Consider the following 12,285-nt stretch of genomic DNA (forward strand, 5'->3'; position numbering starts at 1 on the left):
TTTCTGGGCAAGCCTAAACATTGATTTTTTTGTCTCCCAATTTAGACATAAAAACAACTATGCAAAGTTTAAAACATTTGAAGAAACAATAGCTTGAAATAAGATATTATATCGTCCTTTAAGTCTGGTTGTTTGAACATAGATATTACTTTGCTCAGTTATATAGTGCCAATATCGTCATGGTTACCTGTGTTGAATTTGATAACTTCGTAATTTAGGATTAAGAAAGATATTATATATATATGGGAAAGTAAACCAAAAATTGAACTTGGGTAATAAAGCTGTGCAAACAAATTACCAATTCAATTATTTCAAATTTAGATTGTGATTATGTACATTCCAAAGATGCAAAAAAACTGTTCGATATATTAAATGTGAAAAACTAAACAGAAAATCAATTTTCTAAAAATTCATGATGAACATTAACAGCTATATTACAATTACAGTTTTTACAAAGGCAACTGCAAGCCTGTGAGAATGAGAGAACAATGTGCTCTTTCAGTTCTTTACTTGTGTAACTTTTGTTTGTTGTTCTATAAAGCTTATGGTATTGTTGTGTGATGTTATTATTTAATTTCAATCACAGTCACAAACTGTAAAGAGGGGGGGGGTAAAAAACAAAACACATTGGAAGAGAAATTAAATTTACAAAGAAAAGATTCTCACATACATTTCAGCCAAAAAATAATAATAGTACCAAATTTTTAAAGAAAATGCTCGAACATAAGTGTCGTCAAAAACATAATTTGTACTGTAATTCTAGGGTTCTGTACATAAATACAGATACTACAGTATGTAACAAAAGACACCTAGCATCCCAAACATAAATACCGATACTACAGTATGTAACAAAAGACACCTAGCATCCCAAACATAAATACCGATACTACAGTATGTAACAAAAGACACCTAGCATCCCAAACATAAATACCGATACTACAGTGTGTAACAAAAGACACCTAGCATCCCAAACATAAATACCGATACTACAGTGTGTAACAAAAGACACCTAGCATCCCAAACATAAATACCGATACCACAGTATGTAACAAAAGACACCTAGCATCCCAAACATAAATACCGATACTACAGTATGTAACAAAAGACACCTAGCATCCCAAACATAAATACCGATACTACAGTATGTAACAAAAGACACCTAGTATCCCAAACATAAACACCGATACTACAGTACCGGTATGTAACAAAAGACACCTAGCATCCCAAACATAAACACCGATACTACAGTATGTAACAAAAGACACCTAGCATCCCAAACATAAATACCGATACTACAGTATGTAACAAAAGACACCTAGCATCCCAAACATAAATACCGATACTACAGTATGTAACAAAAGACACCTAAGCATCGCAAACATAAATACCAATACTACAGTATGTAACAAAAGACACCTAGCATCCCAAACATAAATACCGATACTACAGTGTGTAACAAAAGACACCTTGCATCCCAAACATAAATACCGATACTACAGTGTGTAACAAAAGACACCTAGCATCCCAAACATAAATACCGATACTACAGTGTGTAACAAAAAACACCTAGCATCCCAAACATAAATACCGATACTACAGTATGTAACAAAAGACACCTAGCATCCCAAACATAAATACCGATACTACAGTATGTAACAAAAGACACCTAGCATCCCAAACATAAATATTGATACTACAGTATGTAACAAAAGACACCTAGCATCCCAAACATAAATACCGATACTACAGTGTGTAACAAAAGACACCTAGCATCCCAAACATAAATACCGATACTACAGTGTGTAACAAAAAACACCTAGCATCCCAAACATAAATACCGATACTACAGTATGTAACAAAAGACACCTAGCATCCCAAACTGGACCCAAAATGTTGATGAACTACCGTAATTCCACACCCCCAACTCCCCAACTAGATACTAATGGCTATTTTACTATGGCTGTTTCAATTGAACAGCTATTCACTGCGTGAAACCTTTGTATGACCAGGGAGCTGGTATGACAAGGTCAAATGTCTTTATTGACAGGCCAACTGAACATCATTATTCCTAAAATATATGACACCATGACTCTCCAGCAAGGGCTCCTTCTCTGAGCCATGCAGATTTTTCCGCCATTTTCTCTGAGTGAAATCTGTTATTTTTTCCAAGTAAACTGTAAAGCCACAAACTTGGCATGTTTACTTGAACTGGGAAGATATCCACTTATCATCTCAAGCATCAAACGTATGATTAACTACTGGCTGAAAATAAAACATATGGATGAAACCACTCTGACCTCTGAGGCCTACAAACTTGGCACCAATTTGGACAAAGAAAACGTCAGTAATTGGACCACAGGCATAAAAAAATTACTGAACCTTTTGGAAATTAGTGATGTTTGCGAAAAAAACAGTATTATCCCATTAGCTACAAAAAAACTAAAAAATATGTTTGAGAAACACTGCACAGAAACAATGCATAATGACAATAAAGGCACTAATCACAAAAATAAACTTTGTACCTACAGACAGCTGAAAACTGATTTTGCACTTGAAAAATACCTTGAAATTATTAAAAACCCCATCCACAGATCATCTATGACTAAACTGAGGATAAGTGCCCACATACTTCAGATTGAAGTTGGGCGATATCACAACATAGATGTCTTAAATAGAACATGCCCTGTCTGTGACTCCAATGAAATTGAAGATGAAGAACACTTCCTCTTCAATTGTAACCAGTACAAATTTGAAAGAGATGCTTTGTTTGAAAACGTAAACTTATCCGGTAATCTGAAAGCACTTCTCAATAACAAAAATTCTGAAACCGTCCAAGCAATTGCCAAGTTTATCAGCGACTGTTTCAATAAAAGAGAGAATTTCATGAAAAGCAATTTACCAGCTGCTTCAAAATAACACCAAAAAAATATTTATATAATAATATTTTCACAGTATTACTATTTATTTCTTTTTTATTATTATTATTACTTATGTATTTTATTGTTCCTTATATCCTTATTGTATTCTAATCTAGATCCCAGAAGGGATACTATTCCGAGGTCCAAGTGCATTAGTACTCGTACTGGTGTCAACCACTTCCCAAATAACTCGTACACAGTTGCGTTAGAGTAACCAGTTTATTCAAGAAAGCGGTGAAAACTATAACAGGATAAAGAAATCACATTTCAAATGACGTCATCGCTGACTGAACGAACGAGCGTGAACGACTTACGGAAAAATTTATGGAAATTGCGAAAAATACACTTATCAAATTACGACACTCGGAGCTAAGGTGGCCTGATCAACTCATGAGTCAATAAATTCAGAAAAATAACTTACTTCGCTGAGTCTAGTGTTCTTTTAGAAGGACTTTATGTAGCGATCTTCAGTCATACAAAACGCAGTTGGCGTACGCGTATGAGACTCTAGCCCATAATAGTTATAGCGAACTCTGACCTACGCTGAACGTAACGCCCGCGCCTAAAGAGGGCGGTATACTGTTAAAAGTGAAAGGGCGTCCAGCACACTCCCCGTCTAAAAATGAGCGATAGAGGTAATTTTTACTAAACGCTAGAACACTAACACTAAACTTAATTATAATCAAAACAACTAATGTTCAGAATTGTTCTCTTTGATACTTTGGATCAAAACGAGTTCGGCAATTGGTCTCTGGTAGATTCTTCTTACGTTGTCTCTACAAACCATGATGTCAGCTCTTCTGATCTTGTTGTCATCACTGTAGTATGTCTTCACGACACGTGCAAGAGGCCAGTCGTTGCGAGAGCATTCTTTATCTCTCAACAGGACGACGTCACCTTCATTGATGTTTGCAGTAGTCTTGTTCCACTTGCGTCTTGGTTGACGGCTTTGTAGGAACTCCTTCCTCCAACGCACCCAGAACTGGTCGGCAAGATACTGTACGCGACGCCACCTTTTCCTGCTGTACATGTCTTGCTGAATGAATGTACCCGGAGGAGGGTGTACTTGTTGCGTCTTCATTGTGAGAAGCATACTGGGACTGAGTGCCAGCGGGTCATTGGCATCTGAAGATATGGTGGTTATGGGTCGAGCGTTGACTATGGCACAAACTTCAGCCATTAGTGTGGAGAGTAAATCATGCGTGAACTGCAGTTTGCCAAGTTGGACGTACATAGAGTTAAGGACTTGTCTGACGGTACCAATCTGTCTCTCCCATATGCCCCCAAAATGTGAGGCATGAGGTGGATTGAACACCCATTCACATTGGCGTTCTGTTAGAAACCTTTGCACTTGATGCTGGTCAAGTTCTTCGAGTGCTGCTTTTAGTTCGTTCTTCGCTCCTATGAAGTTGGTGCCCTGGTCACATCTCAGTTTCTTAACAGGGCCACGAATGGCTATGAAGCGACGCAGTGCATTGATGAAGGCGGAGGTATCCATTGAGTTGATGATCTCAATGTGTATGGCTATTGTATATAGACATACAAAGATCATGGCCCATCGCTTGGCTTCTGATGAACCACCTCTCGTTCTCCTGTTCACTACACTCCAGGGACCGAAGACATCCATCCCCACATTTGTGAATGGTGGGGTGTTTTCAGCTCTGTCTGCAGGAAGGTCTGCCATCACTTGGATTAGACGTTTCGCTCTCAGCTTTCTGCAGGTTGTACATTGATATAGGATGGTTCTTACTAAGTCATGTAGGCTAAGAATCCAGAAACCTTTTGCTCTGATAGCTGCATGTGTGAGTTGACGACCTTGATGTTCAGTCTCTTGGTGAATGTGTTCAGCGATAAGTCGAGAGATGTGGCTGTTTTTTGGCAGTAGTATTGGATGGCAGCCGCAGAGATCAAGATCGGTTTGACGAAGTCTGCCTCCAACACGAATGAGTCCATCCTTGTCCAGGAATGGGTTGAGTCGATACAGTGGGCTCTCTCGTTTTATGTTATTGTTACCATCATCAGCTGTGTCTGCAATCATCAATACCTTGAGTTCATCTGGGAACGCCTCTTCTTGTACTGTGCGGAGGATAATGATCTCTGCACATGCAGCGGTGACAATCTTCGATGGAAGTTCACTATTGTCACTCTGGTGTTTCCGTAGCTTGATTATAAGGGTCGCTACTGCTCTCTTAAGAGCAGTCCATGTTGAGAAGCGGTGGAATCTCTCAGACCCTAGACAATTAACGTTAGGCTTGTGCTGTTTGGCAGATGTGGCTAGGATGCGTGGTTGTTTTCGAACTTCTGGGTCTTCTTCTGTTATTGCATACTGGATGCTTTCCGTTGTGGGTCCAGATGTTGGGTCAGATTCCCATAGGAAGGAAGGGCCTGTAAGCCATACAGTAGACATCAGTTGTTGGGCTGAAACAGATCTCGTTGCGAGATCGGCTGGATTCTGTTCGGTAGACACATGTCGCCATTGGTTTGGTGAAGATACATTATGTATCTTCTGTACTCGATTTGCTACATATACGTGGAAGCGCTTAGATCGATTGCTCAAGTAGCCAAGGACGATTGTACTGTCAGTGTGATAAACTGTGCGGTCTATAGTACTTCCAATTTCTATAGCTACCTTTTGTGCCAATTGTGTTGCTAAAACGGCTGCACAAAGTTCTAAGCGAGGAATTGACACAGCATGTGAGGGATTGACTTTAGCTTTGCCAAGCAGAAATGCTACATGAACTTTACCATCTTGGTTCACTAGTCGTAAATAAGCGACAGCTGCTATGGCTGCATTGCTTGCATCGGAAAATACATGACATTCACTTTGAATTATGGAACCTAAATCAGGTGTAATGTAACAGCGTTGTAGATGTACTTTCTCTGCATATGTAAGTCTGTTACACCAGTGGGTCCAGCGAGGAAGGTATTCAGCTGGAAGCGGATCGTCCCATCCAACGCTGGCCATCTCACGTCCCTTTGGCATTTCTGACATGAGTCCCTTGAGAATGCACTTCCCTTCTATTGTAACTGGAGCTAGTATTCCTATTGGGTCATAGATGGAGTTTATGGTCGCTAATACTCCCCGCCGTGAGAATGGCTTGTCCTTCAAGTCCACTTTGAATGTGAAAGTGTCCGCTTGAAGGGACCATTGTATCCCAAGTGATTGCTGTGAGGGTAGAGTGTCTTGACTAAAATCTAGACATTGCAGGTCCTTGGCGCGTACTTCACTTGGGAGGGCGATCATTACATCCTTGTCATTGGAGACTATTTTGTGGAAATTAATGTTCTTGGTGGCTAACATGTCTCTTGTTCTTTTGATGAGGCTTATTGCTGTTGCTGCATCAGGTTGAGATGTTAAACCGTCATCTACATAGAAATCTTTGTGTATGAAGTCTTTCACGTCTTCACCATAGGTGGATTGGTTTTCTGTGGCAATCATTCTTAGGCCTAGTGTGGCTATGGCAGGGGAGGAAATGTTCCCAAAGAGGTGAACATTCATACGGTATTGTATCACAGGTCTCATGGGGTCATTGTCCTCGAACCAGAAGAAGCGAAGATAATCACGGTGTTCCTTGTTGACATGAAAGCTGTGAAACATCTGTTCCACGTCGCCCATTGTACCTACTGGCTTGCGTCGAAATCGCAGTATGACACCAAGTAGGCTATTCATCTGATCAGGTCCCTGAAGTAGTGCATCATTCAGTGAGACACCTTTAAATCTAGCACTTGAGTCGAATACTACTCGTATCTGAGATTTTCTAGGGTGGTAAACACCAAAGTGTGGCAAGTACCAAGAATTGTTGTCATCCAATTCTGACTTTGGAACTGGACTAGCATGTTTACGTTCGATGACTTTGCCCATGAACTGCAGGTACTGTTGCATCATTTCTGGTTTGCGTTTGAGCTGGTTCTGGAGATTGCTAAAGCGATTGAGTGCCGACTGTCGGTTGTTTGGTAGTTCGCTCGGATGTTGTTTGAAAGGTAGAGGGAATTCAAGGTTTCCCTGAGGGTTTGTGTGAGCACCCTTTTGCATAATGTGAAGGAACTGTTTGTCTTCAACAGAGAGGGCAACTTTCTCGTCATCTGCTGTCTCTTCAAATACGTCTATGTTGGCACGTTTAGGGGTGACTGGGTCTCTAATATACAAGTGGTGATCACAATTGAGTGTTGTATCTGTTCTGTTTGTCATTTGTGTGTCCAGGTAGTTCACTGTTGCTGTTGTACGGTGTACTGAAGCTCTGATAGCGCCCCTTACAGTTTCCATACACAGTTCACCAGATATCGTCCACCCTAGGTCGGTGCGTTGAGCCCATGGTGAGTTGGTCGGTCCATTTCTGGTCTCTCTGACTTTCAGTGGTTCTGGACAGTTCCTGCCAATAAGGAGATGTATACCAATGTGTTCTCTCAATTTAGGAATTTTGTCGGCTATAGGTTTTAGATGATCAAATTTATTACATATTTCTGGTGAAGGTATTTCATCTTTGTCACTGGGTATGTAATCGTTCTCTAGTAGGACTGGAAGTGTGAACTTCTTCTTGCCATCGATGGATTCAATTATGATGTGGTCACCGCGTCTTCCAGTTCTGCGTTCGCCCTTGGCACTGCATGTTGACAGTTCGTACTCAAGTGTTGGACCCTGTATCTCCAATGCATTAAACAGATGGGTGTCCCCCATACATGCATTGGACTGATCATCAAGTACTGCGTACGATTCTATGAAATGTGTTGGGTTGGATTGTTTGTAGACCTTTGCTAAAACTATTTTGCCACACGAACGTCCAGCTGTGCACTTAATGAGTTTTGTGCAATTTGATGTTACTGCTTGAGCTCTGTCAGTTTTCTTTGGTTCGGTTTCTGCACCATGTTTAGTTGTGTCACCAGGCTTGTGTAGACAGGTTATGTGTTTGGTGCTCTGACAGATACCACACTTGATGCTTGAGTTGCAGTCTCTCGCGAGGTGTTTCTGTGTGCACCTAAAACACAAGCCTTTGATCTTGCATAGATCGATCCTTTCATTTATCGGTTGCTTAGCGAATGCCTTACAGTCGGATAAATCATGTCCGGTTACATCATGGTATACGCACTGTTTAACACCTTCAGATGACTTTGTAGCGTGTACACGTGCAGTTGTTTTTGTCTGGATTGGTCTAGTCTTCTCTGGTGCGAAGTTGCTAGGTTTTGGAATGTCAGGATCGTTCTGTGATCTTGCAACATTTTTCATGTAGGAGGCGAAGAAACTGAATGGTGGGAATGTTCCATGGCTTAGTTTGTATGTTGATACTTTATCTCTCCACTTGTTGACGATGAATGACGGTAATTTCTCAATTATGGGATTCAATACATGCGGAGAATTCAGTGTGTTTAGATGTGGGAGTTCTTCCATATGAGCTTCAGTATCTACGCATAGATCTGCCAGGTCACGTAGTCTTTGAGAGTCGCCAGCTCCAAATCGTGGAAAGGAGGTTAACTTTTTTATAATAACTGCCGTGATTACTGCTGGGTTGCCGAATCTCTCTTCTAATTCCTTCCAGGCTTCTATGTAGGCAGTGCTGGCATCTCGAACATATCTTAGACGGAATCTGTCTACTAATGTTTTCGGCTCTCCCTTTGTATATCTGGCTAGGAATAACAATTTCTCTGATGTGGGTACACAAGCTGTTTGCACCATGCATTCAAATGACCGGCGCCAGGGTAAAAACATGATTGGGTCCCCTTCGTATACCTCTGGCTCCTGTACAGGTAAACGTTGACGGGCTAGAAGACGAATGTAGTGGTTAGGATCTGGTTGAGTTAGATCGTTAACCTCGGTTGACGGGTTGGTTTGACGGTCTAGGGCTGTCACTTCCATTTTAATTTGCTCAGAATGTGGCTTGATGTGAGTTAGATTGTGTGGAACACCCAAGGTGGGTTCTTGTTCTGAATAATGTGGAGCCTGTGAACCTGCATTGTGTTCAGTATGGTCACGAAAACGTTGTGCATGATCGTTTGCCGACTGTAGTGGTGAAGTGTACATTTGTCGACAGTTGTCTTCTTCTACAGCCCTTTGAAAGGCCTCAGCGGTCGCTAGTGTGATGGCTGCTTTCTTTTCGGCTTCTAAGATTTTCATGTGTGCTATATACTCCGCTTCTCTGGCCCTATAGGTGGCTTCTTCTCTAGCCTTTGTTTTCTCATATTCAGCTGCCTTTGCAGCTGCGGCTGCTTCAGCATTGGCTCTGGCATGTGCAGTGCTGAGTCTGGATGACGTTCTGGACGTGATGGAACCCGAAATAGATAGTGTATGACCACGTGATGGCTTGATAGGAGGAGTGCGATCAAGTCGTCTGATTGATATCTCATTGATTTCAGAATCAATGATATGCATATTTCTAAGGTATATCGATTCCATGTATGCCATGTGGTCTTTTGTTTCATCTGAGCTATCAAGTTCATACAGGGTGGTCAAACATTTCCAGGTGTCTTGGTATTGTTGGGTAAGGTGTTCAATTTCTGCTAATGGTGTGTCTGATGATTCTGTTGACACATGCAAGTTTGTTAGAATTCGTTTCAACCTTGTCCACACTGCTGCCATGCTTTTCTCTGCATCAGTAGTAGCATTGATCATAGCCTTCATTGTCATTTTTGTTTGACGTTGAGGGCGCACTTTGTCCTGTGAATTTTCCTCATACTTTTCATCCTCAGATTTCCGTTCAATATCATGTTGTTTATCATCTGTAGGCAAGTTATCTTCCATGGACGCCATGATGAATCTCCGTTAAGCATTAACAACATTAACACTGGGACTAACCTTGCTTGAAGTAGACTAGCTGTACTCCAGTGGTCTTCATATATTCAGACGAATTTTCACTATTCCGAGGTCCAAGTGCATTAGTACTCGTACTGGTGTCAACCACTTCCCAAATAACTCGTACACAGTTGCGTTAGAGTAACCAGTTTATTCAAGAAAGCGGTGAAAACTATAACAGGATAAAGAAATCACATTTCAAATGACGTCATCGCTGACTGAACGAACGAGCGTGAACGACTTACGGAAAAATTTATGGAAATTGCGAAAAATACACTTATCAAATTACGACACTCGGAGCTAAGGTGGCCTGATCAACTCATGAGTCAATAAATTCAGAAAAATAACTTACTTCGCTGAGTCTAGTGTTCTTTTAGAAGGACTTTATGTAGCGATCTTCAGTCATACAAAACGCAGTTGGCGTACGCGTATGAGACTCTAGCCCATAATAGTTATAGCGAACTCTGACCTACGCTGAACGTAACGCCCGCGCCTAAAGAGGGCGGTATACTGTTAAAAGTGAAAGGGCGTCCAGCACAGATACGATATCAATAAAGGTTGTTATTATTATATCCAATCCTTCCCAGAGTGGGTGTCACGAAATTTTGCATGGAGGGGCGAGATCTGCTCATCATCCCCTTACTATGGGGTCTAGGGGCATGCTCCCCTTTAAACATTTTGAAATCTATACCCTCTGAAACGCTATTTCATACACTTTGAGGGGCAAATTTGCTGACACAAAGACTTTCAGCTTGATTTTAGAGGGGCGACGTCCGAAACATTTTTTCGAGAGGCGACCGCCCCTCTGCCCCCCTGTGGCCGCCACTGCTTCCATCCCCCACCCGAGTTTCTGATGGACAACCCTTATCCCTATAGCGCACGACTATTGAAAAACACATAACATAGAGCATAACACCGCTGGTTGAAATACTGACTTGTTCCAACAACAATGTCTTCTGGTTGTTCTTTGATAGGTTGTACGCTGTCGACGAGCCTTCAACTCCAGCCCCAACTACAACAGCATCCCAAATGTAGTCTTGATCCATATGAACACCAATCCAGAGATGAAACGCGCTTGCAACAATATTATCCAGTTAAAACACGTGACTACGACACAGGCTGAAAGGTCAACATGGTTGACAACAGATAATTAAATCTAGGTCGCGACAGGGCTGCATATCACAGTGGTCTAACACTCCCTGTAGAAAGGTACCTATAGAAGTGTTTTGAAATAAGACAGCAATCCCAGTGACAATCTTCTTTCACAGTTTAAGTTTTGCATTTTGTTTTCCATCTTAATAATTATTTATAATAATTTAATCTTAATATTTTTTCCCTGTAATGTATTAGCTTGGTTTGTTTTATTTTATCTATTTTTGTGTGTGACTTTTGTAACTTTTTATTTCTTTTTAAACATTTGTAACCATTGCCAATCCTTCCGGGAATGTGTAAGTGTTAATAAACTTATTATTATTATTAAATTATTATTATTACAGGGGAAGAGAATACATATGCACAATCACACACAAGTGTCTGGGATCCAATGTGGGTAGGTTTAATCTAAATAACAAAACTAGGGAACTAGAGTTTGGCCAATACAAACGCACTGGTGTTGCCATGGCAACCTCAGGGTTGCTGAAATATGGCCAAACACTGGCAAACTAAGACTACTACTAAGACTACTTCAAACATTGTTTAGTCATATATATAATTCAGGTATTTTCCAGCCAGTTGGAACACGTTCCTATTCACAAGTCAGGGTTCAAGACAATTCCTAATAACTACAGAGGGATTGCAGTATCTAGCTACTTAGGAAAACTGTTTACCAGTATCCTAAACACTAGGCTAATAGCATACTTGGACAAACAAAATATTATTTCAAAGCATCAATTCGGTTTTAGGAAAAACTGCAGGACCACAGACAATCTCTCTAATATCTCTATAATAATAGCCATTCAAAAGATATCACAACCTCCAAGTCTAACAAAATCTATGCTTGCTTCATAGATTTTAGAAAGGCGTTTGACAGTGGTCTCTATTGCAAACTTCATGAAAACGGCATATCAGGTAAAATGTTTGATATAATAAAAAACATGTATGAAAACAACAGATACAGAATTAAAACAAAAGAGGGTTTAACTGAGAGTTACAAATCAACAGTTGGAGTCAGACAAGGGTGCAATCTTAGCCCTACTCTTTTTAACATTTTCTTAAATGATCTACCTGACTGTTTCTGTTTCAACTCTGAAAACTGTGACTCCCCCGTTCATGATAATTTAAAAGTAAATTGTCTCCTATATGCAGATTATGTTTATCTAAATCTGCTAGGGGGCTACAAAACTGTTTAGACAACTTAGAAATATATACGTCAAAATGACGCCTGGCTGTTAATACAGAGAAAACAATGGTTATTGTATTCAAAAAATCAAACAGAGCCCTGAGCAATAATATATTCTTCTTCGCTGAAAAAGAAATTGCCATTGTTCAGCAAATTAATTACCTGGGTATAACTATAATTGCTAATGGCAAACATAAAGAGGGTATCAATAATTTAAAAAATAAAGGGATGAAAGCTCTCTTTGCTTT

General features: G+C 40.4%; 2 protein-coding genes across 3 annotated transcripts in view; both read right to left on the reverse strand.

Annotated features, from left to right (window-relative positions):
• The window catches only part of LOC146733846 (peroxisomal sarcosine oxidase-like), a 161,097-nt gene extending 150,291 nt beyond the window's left edge, over nucleotides 1-10,806 (reverse strand). For both annotated transcript variants that reach the window (XM_085491421.1, XM_085491420.1), the window contains exon 1: nucleotides 10,635-10,806. In XM_085491421.1, the coding sequence (XP_085347547.1) occupies nucleotides 10,635-10,745 (111 nt within the window). In that variant the 5' untranslated portion in view covers nucleotides 10,746-10,806. The remainder of the gene's footprint in view (nucleotides 1-10,634) is intronic.
• Nucleotides 3,610-4,416, reverse strand: LOC146733847 (uncharacterized). Its single transcript, XM_085491469.1, has one exon. It carries the CDS (start codon nucleotides 4,414-4,416, stop codon nucleotides 3,610-3,612), a length of 807 nt encoding a protein of 268 aa, XP_085347595.1.
• Nucleotides 10,807-12,285: the final 1,479 nt, after the last annotated feature.

Source organism: Saccoglossus kowalevskii, chromosome 16, assembly GCF_978046115.1.
Source record: "Saccoglossus kowalevskii chromosome 16, keSacKowa6.1, whole genome shotgun sequence".
Taxonomy (NCBI): Eukaryota; Metazoa; Hemichordata; class Enteropneusta; family Harrimaniidae; genus Saccoglossus; species Saccoglossus kowalevskii.